Source organism: Urocampus carinirostris, chromosome 15 (genome assembly GCF_059441175.1).
Source record: "Urocampus carinirostris isolate Australia breed hairy pipefish chromosome 15, RoL_Ucar_1.0, whole genome shotgun sequence".
NCBI classification, from domain to species: domain Eukaryota; kingdom Metazoa; phylum Chordata; class Actinopteri; order Syngnathiformes; family Syngnathidae; genus Urocampus; species Urocampus carinirostris.
The window spans coordinates 26056705-26083960 of NC_142363.1; the positions used below are offsets into that span (position 1 = coordinate 26056705).

A 27256-nucleotide genomic window follows, 5' to 3' on the forward strand; every position below is an offset into this window, starting at 1 on the left:
GCCAAAGAGGGTCTCGGGGCTTCTTCAGGGCTGGTGGGCCGAGTGATGGTCCCGTGTCCTCGGGGACATGAACAAGTCCACCGCGTCCTCCTCACGCAACATCAACTGCGACACGTCCACAGCCTTCTCCTACGCCAATGAGCCTCCTCCTTGTCCCGCAGCTTCCACTTGGTTTTATTTATTGGCTTTTAACATTTATTTTACATCAGAGCAACGTTTGCACATTCGTTTATATCCTTTTTTTTGTGTCTTTGCATGCAAGGCAGGTTGCAAAAGAGTCTAAGAAAGTGGTGATCTTTATGTATTTTGGCACTTTGTCTGGAACAGGGGTCACCCACATGGTGTCCAGTAATGGGTCATTATGATTTTCTAGGATTTGATATGTATATAAGTATATGATCAATTATTTCAAAATACTTTTAAAAATAACTCAAGACAGACGTTCTAGTCGTCAACTGAACCTATTTTAACGCCACTTGTGATAATTGCAACTACATAGTATTAGCGGGATAAGCATTTTTAAAATAACTCATCAAAATTATAGCCGATTGTGCTAATTAGCGACAAAAAGGTTGGTGACCCCTGTTCAAGAGAATATTTCTGTTCATTTTAGTGAAGGGAAGCACTGTTGGCAAATCCGCCTCACAAGTATGAAATGTTACAGCTCGAATCTCAAATTGAGCCTTCCTGTTTGGCAATGGCAAGATGACCCCCTTTTTTAACCACTCTTATGTGCACTGTATGCAAATAAAATGTGGCTTGTCAACCTGAAGCATTTCTCATTAACTATTTTATTATAAAAGTTTTAAAATATTAAAACAACTCTCTATTCTACTCGTTAAATTATTTAAAAAACCACATTGATTAAAACAAATCACCAAATGCTTGCACGTTGGACAGGGTTGTTCTCCAGGCGACGTTTGGTGATTCTCTGCGAGAGGAAAAATAAACCGCCTAAAAGAAAGTTCAAATTGTAAACATTTTTTTTTAAGAAATTTGTATTGACCTTTTTTGGCTTTGGTCTTTAAAAAAAAAAACATTGACAAGTTCTTTAAGAATAACAGCACTTTTTGGTCTTTTTTAATGCATAAATGCCCAAAACATTTTTTTTCAAACGGCAAAAAATTAAGATGCCATATGTACTCGCATATAAGTGAACCTCCTAAAAATGCTAGAAAATAGCCATATACTACGCAAAATACATACCTAAAAGATTCACCTGAAAACTGTAATAACTTGAGTGTTTAGATGATAACAAACGTTAAAATAAAACAATTAGAAGCAGCGCTTCAATGGCACCATTTTAATATTTGGCAATCATTTCCTTCTTTGATTTGTCAATAACTTTCTTGGGACCCATTGTCATGGGCAAAGAGGAAATAAAATGCACTAGATCACAACAAAATGAGATGTGGTCCCCCAAAAAACATCAAAATGGCACTGATTCACTAAACATGAAAGCATGAGGACACTGCAATTCTGTGGACCATTAGGTGGTTATGCCTATCGTACGCCCCCTTGTGTTCATTTTGTTTTATGCCCATATAATAAGCCAAACCCCCATTTCAGTATTGTAGTTTGTAATTCTAAATTTGGCTCATATGAGTATATACAGTACATACTTTTAAAATCGTAACGAGGATATATATATTCCTATAAATGTTAAGTATATTTTTTTGGTGTTGACCCATTAAAGCCATATTTTCTGCACCAAAATATTTTAAAGAATCTCAACAGAATCCCAAATGTAGTCGTGTTTTTCATACCTTGTTGTAGATCTGCAGGTTAAGTCTGTTCAGTCGTAGTTGCGCGTCTCTTCGCTCCATCTCTAACCTGCGCAAAACCTCCGGAAGTCTTTCACACAACCTGAACCACAAAAAACAAACAAAAAAACTGTTGCATTTTGGAAAAGGAAAGAAAACACAAAAAGTTGGCAGTTTGAAGATGTTTCTTACTGTTTGGTTCGCTCCATCATTTCCTTCCGGGGTACCGCCTTCTTCGGTATGCCACCTGCAACCAAGCGCTGTTAGCAATTACAAGCAAAAAAAAAACTGTACAATAAGGGACATATAATAATTGGAAGTTACATTTGTTGTACAAACACACGTCTTATTCAGTGCCGGCCTGTGAACAATCTTCCATGACAAAAGATGAAAACTTGTTTAACTCATTCAATGCCGTAACGTGTGAATACTTTTTCAGAAGCATTGTCCCTGAGTGCCAAAAACTATATTTACGTTTTGCTTGTTTAGTTTATATTATTAAATAAGATTATAAAGGGTTTGGCACAGCTCATGAGTAAGTATCAAGCCTCTGGGAATGATTTAAGTATGATAAATCATTATTAGATGGCAGGAGTGGCTTTGTTCAGATCTTTGTCCACACATCAAGAAAGCCCCAACTTGCTAGTGTTGCTTCCTTTTTCCAGCGAATGTGTGTAGGAGGCCCCATATGACGTCCAGGTGTAGTGAAGCAGTGTGGTGATACTGATGACATATGGACAAATAGTAATAGGCAGTTAACTCTTCAATAGAGCTTGCTCTTTTCCAAAAAGCATGACAGAGTCCCATTCTCGTTGTCTGGTAAGAGAGAGTTGACGTTTCGTGCAAGTCTGCAGGAAGGCAATCGCCATGGTAACAGAAAGTTAACACATTATATATCAGTTGAGTGTTCTTGCAATAAAATTTTATATTGCAGTAAATTGCCCTTCTGTTTATGGAAAGCACCAAATGAAGTAAAAATTCTGCTTGAAATACATTGTATCACAAAAAGCTGTTTTTCTCAGATTTTTAAGAAACTTAAATGTTCAAATGTTGTTTACGAACAATGGTTAAAGCTAAAAACATATTTTTTCGCACTAAAATATGAGGGTTTGAGCATTATATCGATATGTCCTTTGCCTATATAGCTACAAAACAGCATTTTCTGAAAAATGGCAAAAATTGGCTCTTCCAATTTGAGAAAAACGTCTGGCATTGAATGAGTAAAAAAATGTACCAAAAAACCTGTTCAATATTTTTTACCTGACGAGGGTGCGTTCATTTTTCGTGCATGCATGATTCGGACGCGTTGCCGGGAATGAGAAATGAAGTCGGCTCGTCGGCTTGCCAGAGCATCCTGCAGAAGGTGCCAAAAACAACAACGGGTATTAAGTCAGCAGCAAGCTCCTCTGTATTGAACAAGGTCATCCCAATTTAGGTACATGCGGAGCCGAGGTAACACTAACAAGATTCAATGTTTAGTCCAGTAAATATGAGACACATTATTTTCCTAATTAGTTTACAGTCAGGGTGTCACACCAACATTCCCCGTTTAGGCAGTAGGCCGCTAAGAAACCTTTAAAACGGAAACTCGTTCAACTATCTATTTTCACTGTTGAGATACTTGATGAAAACCCACTGATCAAACTAAATAAATAAAAAGCAAACCACTTAGAGCAATCTGATTAGGTGAGCTGTAGAGGTGAGAAGATCTTTGCACATGAGCACAAGGCACTCCCTTCTCTAGCTCACTGCAGTGTGCAGGTAAAGGTAAATACAACGACATCCTTATCATTTGCAATATTTTGTGACATTTTTACCAAAGAACTTTGCTAGCACCTTGTTTTGAAACAATTACACAATTATTTAGGGCTCAGCACTCTTAAGTAACTAAGGGCGGGAGCCAAATTTTAGCTGGTATGTTTGTATTGATATGACACTCAGGCTGTGGCATAATTATTATTTTATAGATTTGATCAAATCATCAAATGACAGTGAAATAAAATGCGCTGAAGAATTAGCTTTAGTCCGGAGAGCAGGTTTAGCAGTTTTGTTGAACTTTGTCTTAAAATATATAGTATGTCTCTTAAAATTTTTTTTTCAATATTTTTGCTTTTATGACTTTTTGGGTCAAAAGGGTTCCAGACCCATGGTGATAGACATCTATGGTAAATAAGTTAATGTGTTCGTTTGGATAAAAACATAAGCAAAAAAAAATAGTATATAGTAAGTACTAATTCTATGTATATTGTATATATGTATTACATATACGTTTAGGTAATATATATAGTTAGCAAATAAATACGCATGAAAAGGAAAAATGTGTGACGTGACTTGAGCTGGGAGTTAGGGGTAGGAGACAGCAGATTAAAACTGATTTTAAAAAACTTAAACTTGAATGAGGATTGTCATGCTCTTAAAAGATTGCCTGTCTTTAACTGCCTCCCTACTTTAAACCCTAGTGGGATGCTCGTTTTTGTGACACAATGCATGTCAGTGTACATTATTTGGAGGTGAAATTAAAGTGTGAGAAATCAGCCATTTTTATGACCAACCACTCAAAATGTTCAGTGGCATCAAACTAGAGGTAAGATTGGACCTTAAAAAAACCCACATCCGACCAATTAACTTGATTTGATGGACCGAGCCCAAACGAACCCAAATTGTCATATTTATTTGAGAGGACTCAGAATGAGGAGTGAATTTGGCTAACTAGGCGGCAAGCTCATCGGCTGCGCCGCGCAAGAGCGGGGCAGAATATATTGCACAGATACTCCACAAAAAAAGAAAAAGGACAATGACAGGCGGATAATTTATCCCCAAAAAAAAAAAAGGCAGCGAGAGAGAAGCCCGGCCAGAGCCCGGACTAATAATCTTACATCAGACCTCTCCATACGCATAAAGTATTTCATTTATTTATTTAGCTCAATAGAATATCTAATTTCATGACGCCGTGACAGGGACCAGCATCGTTACATAATGTGGTCTAATAGCAGACAGGTTTCTTGGGGATGCAACTCGTCATACACATGAATAGCGCAAAGTTCAAATGTTCTAAATGTTTGGGCACACAAAATAATGTGTTAAGGTCGTATAGTCAGGAAAATGCTGTAAGGAGGGGCACTACACAAAGTATTTTTCACCACTAAACGGTGCTATCTAATTTACACTGGAGATAGCACTTCTTCTAGGACATTTGTGAAAAATTGTATTCACAAACAGATGAGCGCCAAGACACTTCATTGAGTCAATTCAACATCATATTCCACCCCGTAAAAAGAAAACATCATAGGGTAGGGATGCTGTATCCTGGGGGTCTACTAGATAAAAATCATTAGAAGTGTAACCTGCAGAGAAGTGGGATGGAGGCTGCTTTTGGACGAAAAAGGACGGGGGAACTCCTCATCCGAGAAATGGTCAGGTTGCTGCTGTCGCGATCGGAGAGGTTCTCGAGCCAATTTGGTGGCGGAGTTGTCGTCGTACCAAAGGGAGCTTGGACCGGGTACCGCCTCGTCCGGTTCCTCGAAATCCTCCTCCCTCTCAGGAAGGTTCTCCTTGGACGAATCGTCCCACGGAATGAACCACCACACTGCTGGAATGGAGATGAATCATATTCATGGAAATAGATATTCTATTTGTCCATCACAGCTACCTTTGGGTGGCTTTGGCGGCATTCGCGGTTTCTTGAACTTGAGGGAGGTCATGAGACCTTTACACGAAGTTCTCCGCGATTTTCCCTCAGGCGGGAACATGGTTCCCACGTCTCGGGTGTGGAGGCGGGTTGCGTTGTATGCGATGTCCACGTCACCTGGCGGCAAAAATGTTATTTAGGACGGTCATTCATTTTGAAGCATTTTATTAAAAAAATGTTGAGTTTAAACTTAAAAAGACACTCAAATTAAGGAGAGAAGACATCAATTGATTTCAAACTTGCAGGGAGGACAGGAAGAAAAGACTTCAGAAAAAAAAAGTCCAACCTGTTATAATGAACCTCCCCGGGGCAATTTTTATTAAATCTCCTAGAATATAAAAGCAGATCCGACTAAAGGTTTTGGAAATCAAAGAACAGTTTTTGGTCATTAGTACCAATGATGAAAATGGCGTGTCATAATCAAGATAATTAACCACAGTAAATAGACTGCATTTATATAGCTCTTTACCAGTCACTGAGGAACTCCAAAGCGCTTTATGATACACTTCACAACTTTACCCTTTTACAAACATACTCTCATATCGATAGCGGAGTCAGCCATGCAAGGCACCTACCTCCATATCAGGGGAATTCGAGGCTAAGTGCTTGCCCAAAGACATAGTTTTTATTCAGTCCAAGAGGTTAACGGAAAAGGTAACACAAAATGGAAAGACAAAAACAATAAACAGTGCAAAACAATAGTCAAAAAAACAAACAGGGAGCTAAAATAAAGAACAACTGCACAATAATAGACAAAAATAGGAATAACCTCAGTAACTTTCTTTGCAGGCGTCCGATTGGAAAAACAGGATAAGTGATTTACTCATCATTCCTCTTCACAGCAGAAAACCAAATAAATTAATCAGTGCTTTTGTGCAAGATACGTTAAATGATTTACTTGACAAAAACATATAAAACATCTTACAATAAAAACAAAAAAGAACTTTGACATCAACAGGAATAGGCGAGTTGTGAACAAACAAAAAAAAAAATCATCTGGTTTATGTCTGTTTAAATGGGCCCATCGAAGGGATGGGCAGGGCACCCATATGATGCGGCAGAGGTAAACCAGTGAAAGCTGTCGGGCCCTGCTGTTGAACAGAAGAGTGTGTTGTGTCACCCTGACCCGAGTGACATGGCTGCTTTCTTGTGTCCCGTTTCATCTGGAGGGACGAAGGCATGACCAACTTAAAGTGCTGAGGTGCCTAACTTGTTTGTGTGTTTGAGCATTTGGGTTGGCCATGGTCCCAAAGATTTTTGTGTGTGTTTTTTGCCACTTTGTCCCTTTTTAATTTTCTTTGTTTTTGTATGTGTTTGTCTTGCTGTCGGTCAACCCTCTCGAGGGTTATGACCTGGTTAGAAAGATAGATAAATGGGGCAAGAAATAAGCCTAATAAAATGTATAGAATTTTGTTGTGACCTTACCTATTTGGATGCCTCTGCTGAAAGACTTCTTGGTGGTTCTGCCGTACGAGCCTATCGATGACGAATCAACCGTCATCTGCAAAATTGAAGGAAAGACATCACAAATTCACCCCAATCGTCCCCCAAAACTAAAAAGATATTTTGAAAAAAGCAAGAAAATAAATTTATTGCAACCCCCCTCCAAGAGAATCTTAAAACAATTTCATTCTTTAGAAAATGTGTATTTTTAAATTGGAATAATTTTGTATTTTTTGGCCCCGTTTCTTTGTAGAATTCTTTTTCACAGTTGTATTCAACAAATTTTTCCATGATAAGGAAAATAGCTCATGTTTTTCTATTTTTTTTTCAATGTTACAAAAAATGTGAATTTTTGCAGCGTAAAGCAATGACAAAAATTTGGGAGGAATAAAGCCAAACGCAAAGCTTTTGATTATTGATTTCAAAATAGTTCCATTTCTTTCAAAATAACAACACTAAAAAGATTGTCCAAAACCTAAATTGTTAGTATTTTTATTTTTTGGGTGTTTTTTTTTTTTTTTTAAACTATTTGCATTTTGTATAAAGAGTAACCATAAACATCCAAATTAGTCCAATTTTGATAAACGTATACACTTACAGTAAAACAAAAAATCATAAACATACATTGGACGCATCAGAGCAGTTAGTCTCAGACTGTGTGTTGTTGAAGTTCCGGCCCTCCCACTTCTCTCTCTGCTTGGCTACATCCTCATAGAGTTTGTGGAGTCGGGCAGGCGTTTTTGAGATCTTGGGGCTTTTGGGGGTCTTGGCGCCTTGGACGCGATGGGCCCCGAAGGCTCGGATGAGGCGGTCTGTGTCTAATGTGGACGTGGTGGTGCTAGACTCATCTCTGTCGGCGGGACAAAGAGTGCAGGCTTCGTGCGAATGCCGCGGCGCCGCTTCCTTGCATGGGAAAAAGGGTCAGTTGCAATCCCGTCAATGAATCACACACTATAAGGCGCACCACCCAAAAATGTGTCTTTTTTTGTATATTTTTCATATGTAAAGCGCATCCGGCTATAAGAGGCATGAAATAGAGATTACAGTAAGAGCAGAGGGTGGGCTGATCGATCAGATTATCAATATTATACTGAGCACAACGATGAATCGCATCAATACTATTGTCCTGTGATCGATACGGTCGTGTCATTTTAACTAGCACTATAATAATGCTACCAGTGATTTGTAATGTTATAAATACAAATTATAACTAGTTCAATTGTGTTTAGACTTTATCGGCACTGGAAGGTATTATGGTTGTCATGTTGATATTGTTACACAGTTGATCAATTTATATTTGTGTTTCATACTGTTAAATTGTCACTGTGTATTATTTGACCACTAGGTGTTGCTGAACTGTGGAGTTCAACAAAAATGAAAATGAAAATAATGATCAGATCAGTACTGACCAATACTGTACTTTACTTGGATCGGATCGATGCCAAAATTCCCAGGATTTTCCAAACCTGGTAAGAGCTACCGACGTGTATTCGTGCATAACCGTTGGGTTCTTCAAACACTCATGGTATTTATTAATGCAAAGATTGATCAGTTGATAAGTGTCGCTGACCAAGATCGCAAAACATTGCAGGCAACAGGAATCAAACCCGAGTAATGGCGGTGAGAGCGATGATACTTTACGACAAGACCACCACAGATGACATATGAAAAGGCATTAAAGCTTATCTCATTATAACACTATTATTATTTTCAATGGCACTTATTTGCATGGATAATCTAATTCCGCATACGGATGATTTGAACATTCTCGCCATTATTTCACTAGTGTATCACATATGTTTTCGTTTCATAGTACTTTGTTTTCTCCATTCTCCAACATTTTTGCGTGAAGAGACTGTTTAACGCAGTGTTTTTCAACCTTTTTTGAGCCATGGCATGTTTTTTTACATTGGAAAAATTTGGAGGTACACCACTAACCAAAAATGTTATAAAATGACACTGAACAGTGTAAATATAATTTATAATACCCCCAGTTTTTACGGCACAGACACTTGACAAAGACACAATACTGATTCATAAATGTTTTATAAAATGTTAAAAAGTGACATTGAACAATTTCTCATGGCACACCTGACGATCTCTCACGGAAAACTAGTGGTTTAACCTATCAGAATACACTAAGAAAATCAGTGTATCTGGCACCGTGATTTAAAAAAATAGAGTGATAATGAGACAAGGTCTTATCGCGTGTCACCTGTATTACAGTTGGTCTAGTGGTAGCCCTCTCACCGCCACAACTTGAGTTTGATTACCGTTGCATACAATCTTTATCGCCTCATCACTTATTACACAATCAGTGCACAACTACAGTAATATAACATAAACCCTCCTATGGTAATGAATACCTATAGTTACTGTATGCACTACCAATCTTATCCACCATATTCTGAGGTATATGAGGTTAGCATTCAAATTTCTAGCCAATTTGAGGTTTTTAGATATGCCTTCATGTCAGAAAAATAAGGTTTTTAATTGTGGGTATCACCTGAGGTCCGTCGGAGTACATCCTAGCCGGTCTTGCGCCAGCGCCCCCGGTGGCAAGGATGAGATCAGACAGGCGCATCAGCTGCTCCATGATCCACGCCTCCCTGCTGGCAGGTGAGGGTAGCGATTGGTCCATTTCCCGTGAGACTCCGCCCCCTGTTCTAAAGCGCTCCATCGTAGAAGTCTGATGCGGAGTCCCGGGAGGAACCCTAGCATCTGACGCCACAGCACCACCTAGCATTACAATTGCATATAACACCGGATTGTTATATCATTGGTTGCGATAATGTAATATACATTTGGGAAACCAGAGTAATGCAGCCATATTGGATGGGTGTAATAACTTTACCTCATTATTTTTGTGATTGACATTCGAAATATAGAGATCAAAGTGGTCATTTAACGTTCCAGGCTAAGTTACGACAACACATGTTCAATGATGTCCAAACAAGACCCATGTGCAGTAGAGAAAAGCGTGTTGTGTAGGGGTTAGGGTTCAAATAAGGCGATCTATGGGACTGGCAAACGCTGCACTATCATCAGCAAGGTGTTTTAGTGTGCTGCGTTATCTTGGGGGCTATATCTGCCCTCAGCTCAAGGTGCATTCTTTTCAGCTCTGCTTTCTTTGGAGCTCATTTTGGCTGGGATTATATTATTTTCGCCCGGGATTTATGGCATGCGCCCATTATCTCCGAAGGGCGCATTGCAAGTGAGGTTCTCGCTCTTGCCTCCACTCACAAGGTATATAGAAAAAAACTGTAAAATCACAAAGAGCAACGCTTGACACATTCGTCTTTCATTTGAACATCCAACAAAATTACCATAAGCGTTACTAGTGTCATGGGCGTTACTGAAAAAAAAAAGGAATTAGTTAGTTACTTAATTTCAAGTTATATAGTTACGCCCCAGATTACCGACACCAAAACGTAGTGCGTTACTCTGAAAGTAAAGTAAATATTTGGTCACAAATTACTGTATAAACTCGCAATGAAACGACCCCTTAAATCTGCTTTAAAATAGTTAAATAATTAGGAAAACAGAAGTAAACGTGTGAACACTTATTTCACTATATTTCTTAGCTTGTGCAATCTGGAGAGCTTGCAAACTAACACAGCCAAGACACTCCACATCCATTTTGTCATTTGACTTCAAACCACTCGAATGTTTCCTTTTCCATTTATGGTTAATGTCGTGTAAATTACCCCATTGATTTTATTGTGCTTGTATAACATAACCCCCCTCCCAGCACGCTGCCCACCATTTTAAGTATTTATTTTATAGTTGTAAATACAGCTTGGATGTTAGTACGTACCGTAGGAAAACAATTCCAGAATATCAATTGGGAAAGGGATAAATTACGTGTTTTTGTACTCTGTGCTTGAGTTGGTGCTACTGTAACTCTGTTCAGTCGAATTTTCTAGTCAGATATAAACATGCCACCTTACTGAGTATTTGTATGCAGCGTTGTGTTGCTGGGGGACTGAGGATTGTATGCTACTTTGCGAGCGAAAGACAAACCATTTTAATATGTGTTCTGATTTTAAAATGTATTGGAGTAACGCACTGGGTTGCAACGACATTTGAGCTACCGAATGCTATAAATAACGCATTACAATGCTTGTCAGTGAGAAAATAAACTGCCCTTGACAACATCAAACCGCATCCGGTAGACCCATCCAATATGGCCAACTGGTCACATTTGACAACACGCTTGCAGTCACAAGAGAACTATCAATCGCAGCAGAAGCACTTGAACATATCGTGTGGCCTTTTGCGCTGACCGGGATTGTGAAGTGAGGCGGCGCTGCGCCTTTTGCTGTAGATGCCCTCGGCATGCTTGATGGCGACGCCGCGGTCCAGACCCGGATCTTGCTTGCCAAGAACGTCTGCGCTGAACAGCGGCGGCACTGCGTCATCCAGACCTGAGGGAGAAGACAAACACAGGTAAGGTGATGCTTGGTAGGAAATGGGGGGAGAGATCATCTCATGTGTCACACATACTGTGGTAGATTAGCGTGGCCATACCCCCTGCACCAAGTGTATCAATTATAAAGCGGTGCACGTTACAAAGCGGCAGCTGCTTAACACAAATTTACGGGAGAATGTCTTGTGGGTGGAGTGGACATTCATTTTTAAAACTTCTGTAAGTACAAAGCTCACATGAAGAAAAAGGAAAGCTAGATAAGCAAAAACAATAACTGAATAATAAACCAAGAAATTACGAATGTTTATTTAATAAAACATGGAAAGTGACGTGGGGTGAAGATTCATGTCTGGTGAGGCACAATCAGATTTACAAATAAATTAACCAACATCTTATAAGATATGTATATATAAACCACAGCATAGGAACACATGTTTTATTGTCATATTTTAACTTATAGATGAAATCTATGCGCTGCTCCTTTTGAATAGAATTATCATTAGACAAGTAATTATCCATTATGTAAAAAAAGTCCATGCAGCGAGAAAAAAAACAACTAGACGTCTTGAATTGCTGGTAAATTAATACTACCACTAATTCTATTGTTTGGGGCTGAGATGTGCACTATATCAGAATTCTTGTTCTCACCATTGCCTTCTGCCATGAGGCAAGAGGATTGCGTGCCTCACTGCATCGGCAGATGCTCAGCATAGTAATATGTTATATACTTATTGTATCAATAATGTTCAGAATCTCATCAGCTGCACCGCTTATCCTCAGTAGGGTCGCATGTTCCGAATATAATGTGTAAATTTAGCGGTTATGAAAAAAATCACAAAATAGTGACGTTAAATGAGTAAAAACTCGAACACTGAATAATAACCATTTGATTTTTTTTTAATTTTGTATTTCCATGAATACAGGTGAGGCTGTACCTCAACTGTTCCCAATATTTTAAAAACATGCATTCATTTGTACTTACTTACAAATTCCAATTTTCATGTGCAGCAAAAATAATAAATTGAATCTGAATTGAATGAAAACTTTAAAAGTAAAATACACTTTTGTATTTGCAATTTTATTCTCAGTGTAAATAAATATTGTATAAATTTAAAAAATATTTTCAAAACCGGTTGGAAAATATACTGGATTCATTCTCGTGAGATAAAAGAAATTTCAACCTACCCGTGTGCGAGCTCTCCATAGTGGTGGACGAGGAGCATGCGTCGGCTTGCATGTGCGGCACGTAGAAGAGCTCTTTGGAGCCGTGAGGCTTGTAAGGACGCAGCAAGGGCGGCGCCGACGCACGTGGGGAACACTCGTCTCTCACTGGGCCAAACACATCACGAAAATTCTTAGCAAAATCATGTTGCATAGAAAACTTTTAAAAAATAGAAAACTAAGCATATGATTTATATCTGACTTGTGTGCTTGGTAATTATAGATCTCATGTAATGAAATACAGAGACACCTCGCTACTTCGCACTTCAGTTATCGCTGGGTCACTCCTTTGCGGGAAACAGAAATTTAGAAACCGAACAACAGATGCTTTCCTGCAACACGGAGGAACGTTTTGGATAGCAAAGATTTACGCAGATTGGCCAGCACCCCTAGACTTGAGATCTCCAATGCCGTTAGGCCAATTTATATCATGGACGAGTTTGTTTCCTGAGCCTTTGTCATGCTACCTAAAGGATGCATCTTCTGAACCCCTTTGTTCTTACTCTCTCAGTTGGCAGGGCTTGGATCAAGGTGCGCTCAAAAAATGAAATAAAATAAAACAATTAAAGACATTGACGGATTTAAAATATGTACTGGGTTTCAACTAAGTTTAAATGATATCAAGTTGACAGGCAAGTAATCTCTGTGACTCCGCCTTGAAACCCATCCCCTTCCTATGCAGCATAATAGACTTGTATTTTATTTTGTTCATATCTTATTTATCTTATTACTGTATTTTTTGTTTAATTCTTATTTGAATGTGTTTTAATGATAAGCAAGATGTGTCCGGAAACTAGGGTACGCTTTTGAGTGGACGGGAGCCGACCGAATCGTTTTAATTATTTCATTTAGGAAATTCACTTTTTACACGGGCAATTTGAGCTCAAACCACAATCCTGTAACCAAGTAAGCTTGTAAGAAAAGATACTACTGTATTGAGTTATTGTTTGGTGTGTGTAAAACCAGTCCTCTTTTCAGTTAGACATTTCCAAAAATAATTCTAATACACTTGACATATTGTTTACATAATTCATTTCATATTTTTCCCTACCTGGTGTTTCAGGTGTGTAACTCCTCATGGCCATGGCTGGGACAGAATGCAGACGACGACGATAATCAAAATGATGAGGGGAATGGGGTAGAGCAGCTGTCTGGTGTCTTCGTCCCTCCCACCTGGGCGGGGTGCTGGCCGGGCCCACACCTTCATCCGTGCTGCTGACGGCAGGCGAGGAGCGCCTCAGGGGAACGAACTTCTCAGCAGGTGGCTCATCTGAAGAGGAGGAGGAAGAGCAGACAGCAAGAGGTGCCAGCCGAGGTGGTCTCGGCGAGATGGTAAGGTGGGCCCGCGATACGTGGTTGAAGGGGACGGTGGAGTCTTCGGCATTGTGCTTCCCCAGTCGAGAAGTCGACGCTTCAGTCACGTTTGAGCATTCCGACACAGACTTCCTGGCCACGGGAGACTTCCTACACATTTTAGATTGCAAAAGAATGTTCGTTAACTGTAGTTGTACGAGTGATGTATTGACAAATTAAAAAACAAAGATGAATCTTCCATTGAAGAAGTCTCTGAATAAATGAGTTCAAGCAGGGATCAGCACCCTAGGGCTCTAGCACTGCATGTTTTACACAAAATGTTTTGAAATTGAAAAGTATGGGGGAAGAAAATGTGTACATATTTTTATGTGATGGTTTTCTGTAGGACAAACATGACACAAAGATTGTTATGTTTTGGTGAGGCAAACTGACTGACAAGACTTTATTTGGCGTTAAAGAGAAATAACAAAATGCAGTCCTCACAAGAGGGGGAGAAAACAAGTAAAGGAAAAGTCCCCAAAAAACTCAGCTGGCAAAGTTAAGGAAGTCAATAGTTAAATGACAGGTATACTCGGGCAGGAGATTAGGAACATAAAGGAAAGGGAAAGTTCTGACAGCTGTCGGCACAGTCCTTTAATACTAGGTTTCTGGTTAGAATCGGATGCGGGAAATGAAGAACAGGCACCTGTAGTTTGTATGCCTGTTGGCATCCTCTGGAGGACAATTGCATGCTGGATCCCAACAATTCTTAATATTCACCAATACAGACGCTCCTCTACCTACGAACATTCGATTTAAGTAAAACGGTAGATACGAAAATTTTCTTTCGGGATGTCGAAAAATATCCGGACATTGCTGCAGGTTAGATTTTGTATTGTGTGCACTTTTTTACTAGTAGAGGACATTACTGTAGTGCTTCTTTCCGCCGCTACCGGCGTGTGGCGCTGTGAGAGGTCACCCAGCATCCACACAGAACAAATCTGGCTTCTACTTCCGGGATCGTGTGTAAACATAACAACGTGTACTGTATTACTAACGCGCTAAGAACTTTGGCGTTTTTATTGTTTAATCCCTTGTGCACCCATTCAATATGGTTGGTGTAAAGTGAAAAGAAGAAGCAAGCCGTTTCTTTTGAAACAAAAATGGAATAAGAAAGCTTAATTCGGTTGAGGGAATGGTCGGAACGTTTTTTTTTCGGCCACTTTTTACCACAGAGGACCTCTTGAAGCGCATCTTCCAAAAGTGAGCTAAACTCAACTTTACTTATTTTTATAGAGCACATTATTTTATGAAATGTTTATTTTTTAGTACAAAACAATACAGATTACTTATAGAAGCTTTAAACATACTTATATAAACCGTAACATACATTCCATACAAAAGATAACACTGAAGCAACTTACGAACAAATTCAACTTATGAACGAACGTCCGGAACCTCTCGTTCATAAGTAGGGCAGCGTCTGTACTTTAAAAACATTTTGATTAAATATTAAATGAACTACTTTGATGTATGAATCCAATTTCCATTTTAATTTAGAAATAGGGGTGTATAAGGCTTTTAATATTTTGGGGGGGATCCAGGGCATATTTGTTATTGGGTCCGTTATGGCGCTTGTAAAATTTTGGGTTGCTGACCCCTGAGCTAAAGTGACTTATCATAGATATCAGAAAACTTCTTAGTCAGAAATACATCAAAGTGGACGTACCCTTTGTCCAGCTTGGCCTGTGAGGAGGGCCCAGGGGAGGATGGCCCAGGGGAGGGGCGCTTACGGGCGGCGATAGTAATGGAAGTGTGCGCTCTGACATCCGCACCAGCGACCTCCTGCGAGTGAGCCTCCGGGTTGTCATCTTGCGGCGGCCTCGCAGATGCCAGTTTAGAAAATGAAGATGCTGCCGCGCTAGATGCCGCTGTGGCCCTAGATGCCGCTGTGGCGCTAGATACTGCTGTGCTCTCGGTGTCTGTGCTGCTCTCGCTCTAAAAGGGAAGGGGCCACAAGGCGATGATGTCATGGAGACAGAAGGAATGATGCGTTTGGGCACACTGCAAACTTTGTCATCACGACACTCTCAAGCTTTACCTGCAACGTCGCAGATGACAGCACCAACCTAAACTTGCATATTAAGGTGACAGAGAAGTTACACTTAGTGTCATTTAGGTTACTGAATTAAACATTTGTAAATGCCATAAGGCGAGTTTAAAAACTTGACACCTGATGACACGGTAATTTAGGCCAGTGCTTCTCGATTATTTTCTGTTATGGCCCCCCTAGAAAGAAGAAAACCTCTCATGGTGTAACTTGAGGGTCGACTATACTTACTGTCTACACTTCATACTCTGTCCTATGTGCAAAGCACAAATGCTCAGCGCAAACAACTCTTTCACCACCGAGCAAACACTCTGCTAATGAGAGTGATACTGCTATCTAATGCAGTGGAGGTGCAATTGCAATTTTATACAGGACAGTAAAAAAAAAAAAAATCTGTGATAATAATAATAATAATAATAATTTCCTTGTATTGTCATTCTGTGTAACAATGTACACAGAACGAAATGTCGATTGCACCTGACCCGTTGTAACGAGCCGATGCAGCCGCAGCCAACAGAGGGCGCCGCCGACCACTTTTTAAGTCTTAGGAATGACTCGGCCGGGGCGCGAACCACCGACGCAACTACCCCTATTTGAGAAGCAATGATTGAAACGAATAACAATGCAGCTGGTACAAAATGCTGCAGCGAGGCTTTTAACTAAGACAAGAAAGTTTGATCACATTACCCTAATTTTAGCTAACCTGTATTGGCTCCATGTGAGCTTAAGATGTGATTTTAAGGTTCTGTTGGTAGCATACAAAGTCATGCATGGACTTGCTCTCTCATATATTTCAGATTTAATTTCGCCCTATGTTCTGGTCCAGAGCCTTCGCTCTGAAAATGCTGGTCTACTAGTGATCCCAAGAGCCAAGAAGAGATCCGCAGGTTCAAGAGCGTTCTCCATTCGGGCCCCAGTGCTGTGGAATGCTCTTTCCCCTGAGATTTGATCTGCAACCTCAGTGGAACTCTTTGAATCTAGGCTTAAAACACACTTATATTCTATAGCGTATGAATAACCTATATTTTATGTTGACAATATCTGTGTATTATTTGTTATTGCAACATCTGTTGCAGCCTGGTCATCCTGGAAGGGGGATTACCTCATGTGTGGTCCCTTCTCAAGATTTCTTCATTTTCCTCACGATGAGGTTTTTGAGTTTTTCCTTGCCCTCATGTAGGTTTTAGATCCGGGGATGGTGTCAAAATAGTCTGTGGTTTGCAATAATCTGTGGTCTGTGCAGCCTTTTGAGACTCTTTGTGATTAAGGCCTATACAAATAACTTGACTTGACTTGCTAATTAGCTTAATGTTGTAATTGTTTTTTAAACAATTTACAGATCCTTGTGAGTGTTATTATGTTGGGATTATTTGGGGGACAAATAAAAATTCTTCATTTTGCCCCCCCAAAATAGCTAAAAATTTAAATTCAAAACTATTTTCAAAGAAAAGATTTCGTAAACCTCTATCAAATTGATAACTAAATAATTTGAGGATAATAACATTTGTTTCTGGTAGTTTCGGCTTAATTATGACTGAAGTGAACCCATATACATGTAAGGTTAGGGGTCACCAACCCTTTTTGAAGCTTAGAGCTACTTTGTTGTTATTGATTAGTACAAAGGGCTACAAGTTTGATATGTGTTTCTAAATTAACTTATTACTATGTTTTCACTGAGTTATTATGTTTTTGCTAGTTGCAATAAGAAGAAATAGGGTCAGTGACTAAACCACCAAGCAAGTTTTCAATCAAATTTTCTAGAAAATGACAATGAACCATCACTGGCGAGCTATTTTTAGAACGAGTCTGCAGGCTACTTAATTATTCTAAGTGGGCACAACGGGTTGATGGTAAAAAAATACTTTTCCGAAGAGATGACAGCAAATCCTGATTAAACAATACAATTATATTAACTTAAAACCAAAATGTTAATTAAAAATGCTTGAAAAAAATCATTTCATTAAATTGAACACCTTTGTTATACATTACTGAAGACAAATTGGTCATGCTACTAGATTTACAAGCATTTATTTCCTGCCCATATTGCGTTTTCAGAAACTTGTGTGCCTCCAAGTCCGACGAGCAAATTGCAGCAGCTGGTAACCACGGCGACACGACATGCCTCCATATTAAATATGTTGTTGATGTTAATGATCTTTTGTCTATTGGTGCACATGCAACATCCATTGCAGCCTGGTCATCCAGGAATGGAGATTACATCATCTCAAGGTTTCTTACTTTCAGGAGATGATGGAATGTTGTAATAGTGGCCCGTGCAGCCCTTTGAGACTCTCTATGATTAAGGGCTATACGAGTAAATGGGACTTGACTTGTATCCTCACCGTCACAAAGTTGTTAGAAAGCATCGCTGCCTTGATCTCTTCGACGCGCCGCCGATCCTCTTGGGCTAGCTCCAGTGTGTCGAAACGGCCTTGTGACATGTCCAGCATAAACTGCTCTGTAAAGTAAATGATTTTTGTCATATTTTTGAAAGTCTGCCTGATTGAAAAAAAAGCCGTATTTTGAAGAAAAAAAAAGAGGAAATGTACTAGTTTCCACAAGACGAGAAAGTTTACAAAAAGGAATCTGTTGTGAATTTGGGAAGCAAATGAAGGAGCTCACTTCTGTGTTCCATTTTTGCGACCTGGTCCGACAGACGGCCAACTGTGGTCTCTCCTTGCAGTAGTTTGGCCACCCTGACAGTCAGCGAACTCTGACCACTGTCGTCGCTCATCACCGATTGGTCCTCGGGATCTTCCGGGATCCGCCCGAGGGGCGCTTCGTCCGGCGCATCGGGCTGTTGTTCGACAAGCGGTGCAGGCTCCTGAACGTCTGGACTCGGCGGAGGTCCGGGTACTGGCGGCAACTGAGGAGCGGCGCTGCAACCTTCGGGCTCCGCCCGCCGGGGTGCAACTGTGTCTTGTGTCCTAACTGCAGGAGGTGGATCGTTTCGCTTTGGTGACAAATTAACGCTTCTCGGGCGGGCAGCAACTTCTCTCGGTTTCTCCTGAACAGATGGCGAGCGGACCACCAACAGAGAGGTGTGAGCACGGGGATGGGAACTCTCACTCGCTGGGAGATTTTGGCCAGTGGGAGGAGGCGGGGCCAGCTTGCTGGCGTTTATAGATAATGATGTCACAGTCTCTTCAAGAAGAGGTTCAGTTCCCAGCAAACTGTTCTGGTTGAAAGATACTGATGTACTGGAGTCTGAAAGTTCAACTTTGTGAGGACTGCCAGCTGAAATTAAACGAAAAAATTAATTGCGATATTCTTCCAAGTTTAAAATACGTTTAGTAATTCACTACCTGGCAGTTGAGAGGGTGAATTTGCGTGATTAAAACTCAAGATGTATAAAAAGTACAGTAGACCCCCATGGATACAACATGAATCCGTTCTGTTGTGGGTATCTCACGGCAAAATTGTCATATGGCGGGGGACGAAAACCTAGAATAATTAGCTAATGCGCTGCAAACCCTTTATACTCCAGGTAAAAATGTGTATTTAAAATATGATGTTTTAAGTTCAAAATTTAATAAACACTCAAAGTAGGGAGGAAAATCACTAATGGATTTTGAATTTGCTGAGACCAGAGAGAGAGAAAGAAGCATTCAGTTAAGAAAATTCTATTCCCCATTCCCCTTAAATCTTCATGGTTAGAAAAAATCATATCAGCCCTAAGTGGTGTGATATCAAAGAAGAGGAACATGATTGGCGAATAGCAACAATGATGATAGTCAAAGCAACGAACAACAGTGCACAATATGAGGAACTGGCATCCTATGAAATACCCTTTTAATTTGTAAATCGGAAAAATAGTATAGAGTAAATACTACTTGTATATTAAATAACATTTTATATATAAAGAAACAAAGGAAAAATGCTATTTTATTTTCCTCTAGTGGGACGGGACTTAAGCTGTTACAGTGAATTGGTGGGTGGATGCAGAGGGGGAGGACAGGGTTGCCCAAAACTGAAACAGATTTTAAAACTTCCATTTGTGAAGATTGTCATGCCCTTATAAGACTTTGTTGCTTAACCTCCTTTTTAATCATTTTGCCATTCATTGATTGGTTACGACCATATTACTTAGCGAGGGTAACGATGAGTGTGACTTATTTTTATTTCACCATAAGCTTTGTTTCCTTGGTCATCATGTTTTTGCTTTTCCCTTTAGCATCACTGAAAATCTTGTGACCCATAGCTAAAAAAATACAGTACATAAACTGCAGTATTGAAGTACATTCTAAAAAGAGGTAACGCTGTACAAAAAAGTACAGTATTGCATTAACTCAGTCTTTACGGATCACACAGGATTATGAACAGAACAAAGAGAATGTAAAGCAATGTGGGAGGGAGTTCAGCCAATAGCATGCCAGCAGCTTCATGATGCTTGTCTTCAACCAATTACAGACCAGCATCCTATATTACATCAACAGATAGCAGAAAGGCATCTTAGAGATGTATGAGGCACGTAACTCGCACAGTCATAAGCAAAAATTTGGTTTGTTTTTGGGCACACGAAAGAATGTAGTTGTTGATTTTGTACGTTGGGGAACATTTTCATAAAAAAGAAAAACCTTGTATCCACTTCGTGAAAACATCGTAAGGTAGGGACGCCGCAACCAGCAGGTCTACTAAACTTTTAGATTAAAAAATGGGCAATTGTGGGATATTTGACAAGAACAAGAAACAGGTTTCTTTACCATCAGATGAGATGACGCTCCTCACCGGCGTACCTCCCGCAGAATCCTTAATAGTGCTGAGATCGGTGGGTGAGTATTCCGGCTCCCTGATTGGTCCCCTGGGCGCAAACGGATTCAAGATGTCGTCGGGCGATTGGTTGATGCCGAGGTTTTGAAGGTACAACTAGGAAAGAGTCAAGTCAAGTCATTTTATTTGTATAGCCCTTAAAGAGGAAACGGACGTCAAACACTTGTTACACGGGAGGGCTTTGATCTGTCTTGATGTCATTTAAGACCTTGTGTCTGGCTGACATGCTTTAGTGAAAACAAACAAAGGATCAAAAATAAGAGTCCAACTACGCTAACAACTACTGTTTCCCCCCTCCCACTCTACTGCCTGGCCAATCTTGAAAGCTTTTGTTTGAGAGACCTTCTCTTGAATTTGTTTTCACATGATCATTGGCTTACAAATCTGATTTAAAACCCAACAATGTTCAGTTTGGGAGCGCCACAATCAGTTAGCACTTACCGGGATCCTGCCTTCGATGTCGAGTTGCGTCTGTTTGGACTGCAAGGCCCAATGTGAGGTATCATCGTCAACCTCTAAAGTGACAAAAGAAGAGGCTGCTCCCGACTTCGAATCCAACGATTCGTCTGAATCTTGGGACACATCACTGATTGGGTTGCCACCATGTTCTAAGAATTTTTTTAAAAGGGAAAGGTAACTGAATTGAGCGTTTTTCAATGAGCAGATAGGTTCAACAGAAAATGAATTCGCCAACAGGCAAATGCTCAACTAAAAATATACAAGGTTCACTGTACTTGTAATCACCCTCCGACCAAAAATTAAAAATTATAAATATATTCCTCTTTTGTAAAAGTAAATACAAAATGATAAAGTAATACAAAACAATCAAAAGTTCTGTGTGTCATTTAAATCTTTAATGGCCAAATTCTTTAATGTGTTTAATGAATATGCAGTTTTCAAATCTTGTTGTCTGGTAAAATATTGAAAAAAATACTCAATTATCTTTTTATATTCATTGTGTTATTTTTTAATAATTTACTTATCTATTTATGTAATCTTTCTGGTGAAATCAAGTTTTTATTTTGTATTTATTTTGAGTTATTTTTTCACGTTTTACTTTATTTTTAAACACGTTTTCTGTTCGGTAAAATAAGAGAAGTAATGCTGGATTTGTTTTTTACTCATTCAATTTTAGATATATTTTGTACCATGTTTTATCATATTTGATTTGTTTTTTAGTTTAATAAAAAAAAAAATACTTGAAATGATCGAAACATTTGTCTACAATCACAACAATAAATCTGAGAATTTTTACAAAAAAATACTATTCGTTAATTATCTTGACAGAAATGTGTTTAGCTCGGAAAAACAGATCGTTTGCGATTATAATTTAACACAAAACTATGACTATTTTCAAAAAACAGAATATATATCCAGAACACAGGAAAAAATAGAAGCTATGGAATAAATAAACAAATTGACAAAACGAAGTAAAAATTCAAGCAAATAAAAATGGGACTCATAAAAACCTTGTTCTGAAGTCTCTTCGCTTGACAGGATGACAGAAAGTCTTCCTGTCTTGACAGCAGACTTAAACGGGGGTTTGAGAACCTCTGACGTGGACTGGGATTGTGGCAGTAAACCCAAGTTAGACAGTATAGAGCTTTCTCGAGCAGATCCTGCATTGCTCATCTCTTTTTCGGAAATCTCCCAACTGGTGTTGTTGCTCTGGGAGAGCAGTTGTTGGTACAGGAGCTCGCTGGCGGCGTCAGGCCGGGTATCGCGAGACCCGGAGCTGATGTGACTGACATCGGCAGTCTCGGCGACGCCCAGCCGTGACAAAGAAGTCTCGAGCTCACAGGGTAAGGTCTCTTGGGCCAGAGGGTGCTGAGATAAGGAACCCTCATCTGATGCATGCACCACAGAAAAGTCTGGACTTGCACTAGAAAATCAAAAACGAAAGCAGAAATATCGGCTAAGAATTATTGATAATCAAAACCTAAGGGTCGATTAGCTGTGTTTCAGAAGGAAAAGTGAAAAAATGTGGCATTTTCTTCACCTTAAAGGCAGAAATTCTACATTGCTCTTTTGGAGGAGTGAATATTCTGCCACATTGGCGCCTTCAGTTGGATTTGTAGGCAACAGGGCAAGTGCCGGAGACAACGCACTGTCCTGGAAATCTAAGCCATACCAAAAAAAAGAAAAGGTAATACCATATTAAATGAAAAATGTATTTTTGCCGTTATAAAAACATTCTTACGGAGCTGTGAATGTGGAAGATTGGTCTTCAGCTTGCCATTCTTGTGATTGCCGTCAACAAGGCTTGCTGCTGCACCAAAAGAGACATTCATGTCCTCATCGTCCAATAGCTGAGGAACAAAGAGACAAAACGTTATAAAATAATTTAGTGATGTGCTTCTTAGGTCGAGTCCCTCAAGCGTGTGCCGAGTGATTTAGATGAGTGGCTCATGAACGGCGAGTCGATGCACGTGTTGATGACGTACGTGGTCAGATGTACCACGTGACTTAGTCAGGAAATTACTTTTGTGTATATTTTAGAAGTAAGCAGCTGAGAAACCCGATGTACTCCCCTTCACTTTTTGTGTTTTCGGGTCCCTTATTGCTCTACTTCCCAGCATTCGATTCAAGGAGCTTCTTTTTTGTTATGGCAGATCTCACCTTAGAATGAAATGCACTGCAATGTTTACAGATTCCAATCATGAAATAAAATAAAATGTGATGACACCTAAAATTCACATTTTCTTTTCTGGATGCTTTTAGTATTTGGTATTATAACACCTTAACTCTATACAAACTGTCTCATATCTATGCACCCCTGCCTTTGTCTGTACCCTGTGAAATCATTTTTTTCAAAAGCAGCTGAAATTCTCTGCGAAAAAAAAGTGTCCAAAAACCTTGGAAAATATATTGTTTTTAAATAAAAACGATTAAACACTTTATTATACCTCCATATTTCAAATTTTTCTGCATCAACACAAAAATAGACAAACAAATACTTTGGGGGCCATCCCTGCCACTTTAGCAGGTACTCCACATTACCCTGCGAATCTCTTCTTGGCTCTTGGGATCACGAGTAGACTAGCATTTTCAGAGCGAAGGCTGCATACTGTCCCACCAAAGATCCACATTCACGCTGGACTGGATGATGAGGTTATTAGTTTCTGCAGATGAAATGAATCACAACATTAGCTTCTCTGCTGTCTTTGATCTCGTTGGCAGCTCGCTCTGTAGACTGCTAGTCTACTCGTGATCCCAAGAGCCAAGAAGAGATTCGCAGGGTAATGTATATTTAAGTATTCAGAGCATAATTTACACCTCAACATTTTGTTGCATTTATTAAGCATGTTATTTTCTGTCCATATGATGACATAGTCGAGAAAATGAATCATCTTGAAGCACCTATGTGTGTGCGAAGCATTTCCCTGCAGGGCTTTACTGCTTTATGGGCCTTTATTCAGCATCACTGCCTGCCTGAGTTCCTGTAAGAAGACCCTCCAGCGCACGGTGAGAGCTGCGGAAAAGATCATCGGTGCCTCTCTCCCATCTCATCAGGAGACTGAGGGGGCTGCGAGCCAGGACCAGCAGACTGGGGGACAGCTTTATCCACCAGGTTGTCAGGATGCTAAACTGACTCATTGCTCTGCCATCCTTCCACACAGCCACTTTCTCCCTATTGTCCGCTCCACCTAAAGCCTGAGTCTTGACATTTTTTCTTTTTAATTTTTTTCAACAAATGGACACACACCAACTGCCTCCAGGAAACCACATCACTTTAACACTTTAAGACCAAAATAAGCCAACAGTGCTCATTGCACAATCATGTGCATTTGCTTTACAACTCAGAACCTTTTGTTTACAAGGTACCACTATCCACTTTATGACTAATGTGTTTACTGTCTATCTGTCATACTGTCTACATGTGTCTCAGTGTAGTGTGTCCTAGCATAGTTTTTTTTGTTTTCTAGAAACCGAGGGCTGAGAGAGAAACGCAATTTAAATTCTCTGTTTTTGCTGCAGAATTGTCAATAAAGCTGACTTTGACTTGACTTTTACTTAATTTGCCATTCATATTATATGAATAAGTATAAAATATGGTTGTCCAAACTCTTTAAATAAAAAGTGGGACAGATTTGGTAACCTGAAAATAAGTGAGGGCTGACATTTAATTTATACTGCGGTCAACATTACTTTCAGGCCACATATTAATGTTATGACAGAGACCTGGGGCCAGTAAAAAAATTGCTCGTGGGCTGCAACTGTCCCACTGGCCGGACATTGGACATATCTGATGTAAAATGATGCTTGTGTAAAAAAATGAAACATTGGCTGAGTCCCACTTGATTTTTCAACCAGGATACCACTATGTGGATCCAAGTCAAGTCAAGTCATGTTTAATTGTACAGCCCTTAATCCCAAAGAATCTCAAAGGGCTGCACAGACCACAGATTATTGCAAACTGCAGACTATTATGACACCATCCCCTGATCTAAAACCTACATAAGGGCAAGGAAAAACTCAAAAACCTCAACATGAGGAAAGTGAAGAAACCATGAGAAGGGACCGCACATGAGGTAATCCCCTTTCCAGGATGACCAGGCTGCAATGGATGTTCAAATAACAAATAATACACAGATATTGTCAACATAAAATATAGGTTATTCATATGCTATAGAATAGAAGCATGTTTTAAGTTAAGATTTAAACCTTTCCACTGAGGTTGCAGATCGAATCTCAGGGGGAAGAGCATTCCACAGCACTGGTGCCCAAATGGATAAATAATATTTTTTTGCTTAAATAAAAACAAATAAGTCAAGTCATGTTTACTTACTGCCCACTGCCCGGAGATGGCTGGGATGGGCTCCAGCCCCCCCGCGACCCTAATGAGGATAAGCGGTACGGCTGATGAGATGAGATGTTTACTTTTATAGCTCTTAATCACAAAGAGTCACAAAGGGCTGCACAGACCACATATTATTGCAAACCACAGACTATCATTACACCATCCCCTGATCTAAAACCTAAAATGTGCCACCAATGTTTTATGTTTAAGTATTGTAAACAGGCTGAACACCAAAAATGGAACATGAAAGACACCGAGCACTTTTTGAAAGGAGGAGTAAAGAAGCCAGAAGAGATGCAACAGGTTGCTAACGACTAACTAAATAGCGACACAACAGTGACAACAACACCTTAAATGACAATAGTATGTCACTAAATTTGATTTAAAAGACTTCGAAAGATGTCGCCCGAGTTAACTCATGAAATAAGCTAACAACAGAGCTAGTTAGCTTCACGTGATAAGCTAGCTGCGAGATGTGCAACTAGGTTTTACAAACCCAAGCGGAGCAGAAAAGACAAAGTATCCGTTAAAATACTTTTAACAATTATTTTAAGGTTATAAAAGTACCTTAGAACATTAGCGTTTCACGCGAAGACAGCTTCTTGTTTTATTTTTGTATTTCCGCCACAACGCGCGCGCTTCCCAACTCCGCCTGTTTGTATCCAAGCGACGTTGCTAAGGGTGTTTCTGCAAGTAGGGGTACATATCCAGGCTGCAATACAAACAAATATAAAACTACCACTTTTTATTAATTTGTCTTCGAAATGACACAAAGTGAGTATTTAATTCCCCCGAAATGCTATTTAAGTTTGAGCATGATATACAACACTTACTCCAAAGCAAAAGGTGGCGGTAGAGTACTATTTTCCCTGTTTGACAAAGAACAAGCCCTACAGCGCATGCGTATATCGACGGGAAAAAAACGGAAATGTGTTCAAAATACAAAGGAAATAACGCAAAACATAAACAAATTTTCTTTGATTATTAAGGTTCCTTATGGTGTCTTCAATTATGTTGATGTACAATATTCAGTAACAAAATTATATTACTGTTTTTTATTAAAAAAAAAAAAAGAAGGGGCACCATTTCCTGTGGTGCGTCTTGGGCAAGTACAGCCAGGTGGTGCCCATCCCTCTTCAGGGCAACACATGTTCCTTTTTTTAGGTAAAAATGTAAATTTCCTACACCGATTTCCAAATATCGAACTGCCAAATTTGGGAAAATAACCTGGAAATGAAAAAACAAAACTGTAATAATACAATATATTCTTATGTTCAAATGATCTCATTGTTTTATTTTGAAAATATACAATATACAAATACATTTCAAGGAGCATATTACCGTTTTTTTTAAGCAAAAAATAAATAAGTAAAACCCGTTATAAACATTTGTAATTTCACAATTTAAGCAAACCATGACGTTAACTTCATGTGAAAATGGCATTATTGACAGTATTTGGTTTACGAGCAAAAAGGCTAAAAACAATAGTTGCGCTTAATGAGTCTTGTTTTTTTCTAATCCCCAATTAATTAGTATTGATTCAACATAATGAGTTTGTCGAAATGAACGCTAATTAGTGAAAAAATATATTGTTTTTAAATTGCGTGACTTAATATTTTTATTATTTAAAAAAAAATTAATTTCACATAATTATTTTGTCAAAACGGTCTCTGATTAGTGAATAAATTGTAATTTTTTTTTAATTGCGGGCGATACCGGTCTTACTCTCTACAGATTT

General features: G+C 39.3%; 2 protein-coding genes and 1 long non-coding RNA gene across 14 annotated transcripts in view; 2 read left to right on the forward strand and 1 right to left on the reverse strand.

Moving 5' to 3' along the window:
- The window catches only part of dctn1b (dynactin 1b), a 55945-nt gene extending 55173 nt beyond the window's left edge, over positions 1-772 (forward strand). For all 7 annotated transcript variants that reach the window (XM_088354676.1, XM_088354672.1, XM_088354673.1 and 4 more), the window contains one exon: positions 1-772. In XM_088354676.1, coding sequence (XP_088210802.1) covers positions 1-141 — 141 coding nt within the window. In that variant the 3' untranslated portion in view covers positions 142-772.
- alms1 (ALMS1 centrosome and basal body associated protein) lies at positions 163-26370 on the reverse strand. 6 transcript variants are annotated; one of them, XM_088354667.1, is made up of 21 exons: positions 26352-26370; positions 22918-23026; positions 22717-22837; positions 22187-22599; positions 21159-21325; positions 20651-20813; positions 18570-19184; positions 18290-18405; positions 15567-15835; positions 13596-14008; positions 12509-12652; positions 11181-11321; positions 9401-9633; positions 7519-7797; positions 6877-6952; positions 5413-5568; positions 5108-5352; positions 3024-3117; positions 1956-2010; positions 1767-1866; positions 163-931 (listed from the first exon to the last, which is right to left on the reverse strand). In XM_088354667.1, the coding sequence occupies exons 2-21, from the start codon at positions 23006-23008 to the stop codon at positions 875-877; spliced, it is 3948 nt and encodes a 1315-aa protein (XP_088210793.1). In that variant the 5' UTR covers positions 23009-23026; positions 26352-26370; the 3' UTR covers positions 163-874. The 6 variants fall into 6 exon arrangements, with proteins under 6 accessions (XP_088210793.1, XP_088210795.1, XP_088210791.1 ...); XM_088354669.1 differs by lacking the exon at positions 26352-26370 and adding an exon at positions 26086-26337 and having other exon boundaries at positions 5108-5349; XM_088354665.1 differs by lacking the exon at positions 26352-26370 and adding an exon at positions 26086-26336.
- Positions 16559-19202, forward strand: LOC148351989 (uncharacterized). Its single transcript, XR_015852893.1, has 3 exons — positions 16559-16928; positions 17024-17097; positions 18003-19202. It is a non-coding gene; the product is annotated as an uncharacterized LOC148351989 (long non-coding RNA).
- Positions 26371-27256: the final 886 nt, after the last annotated feature.

What these genes read in the sequence shown, in the direction of transcription:
- alms1 (XM_088354667.1), bottom strand. Translation starts at nt 23,008, where the DNA reads ATGAATGTCTCTTTTGGTGCAGCAGCAAGCCTTGTTGACGGCAATCAC. An exon ending in TCCATCCCACTTCTCTGCAG is followed by an intron (nt 3,118 to 5,107) that starts GTTACACTTCTA and finishes CACCTTCTGCAG; the next exon opens with GATGCTCTGGCAAGCCGACG. An exon ending in AATGAACGCACCCTCGTCAG is followed by an intron (nt 2,011 to 3,023) that starts GTAAAAAATATT and finishes GCTTGGTTGCAG; the next exon opens with GTGGCATACCGAAGAAGGCG.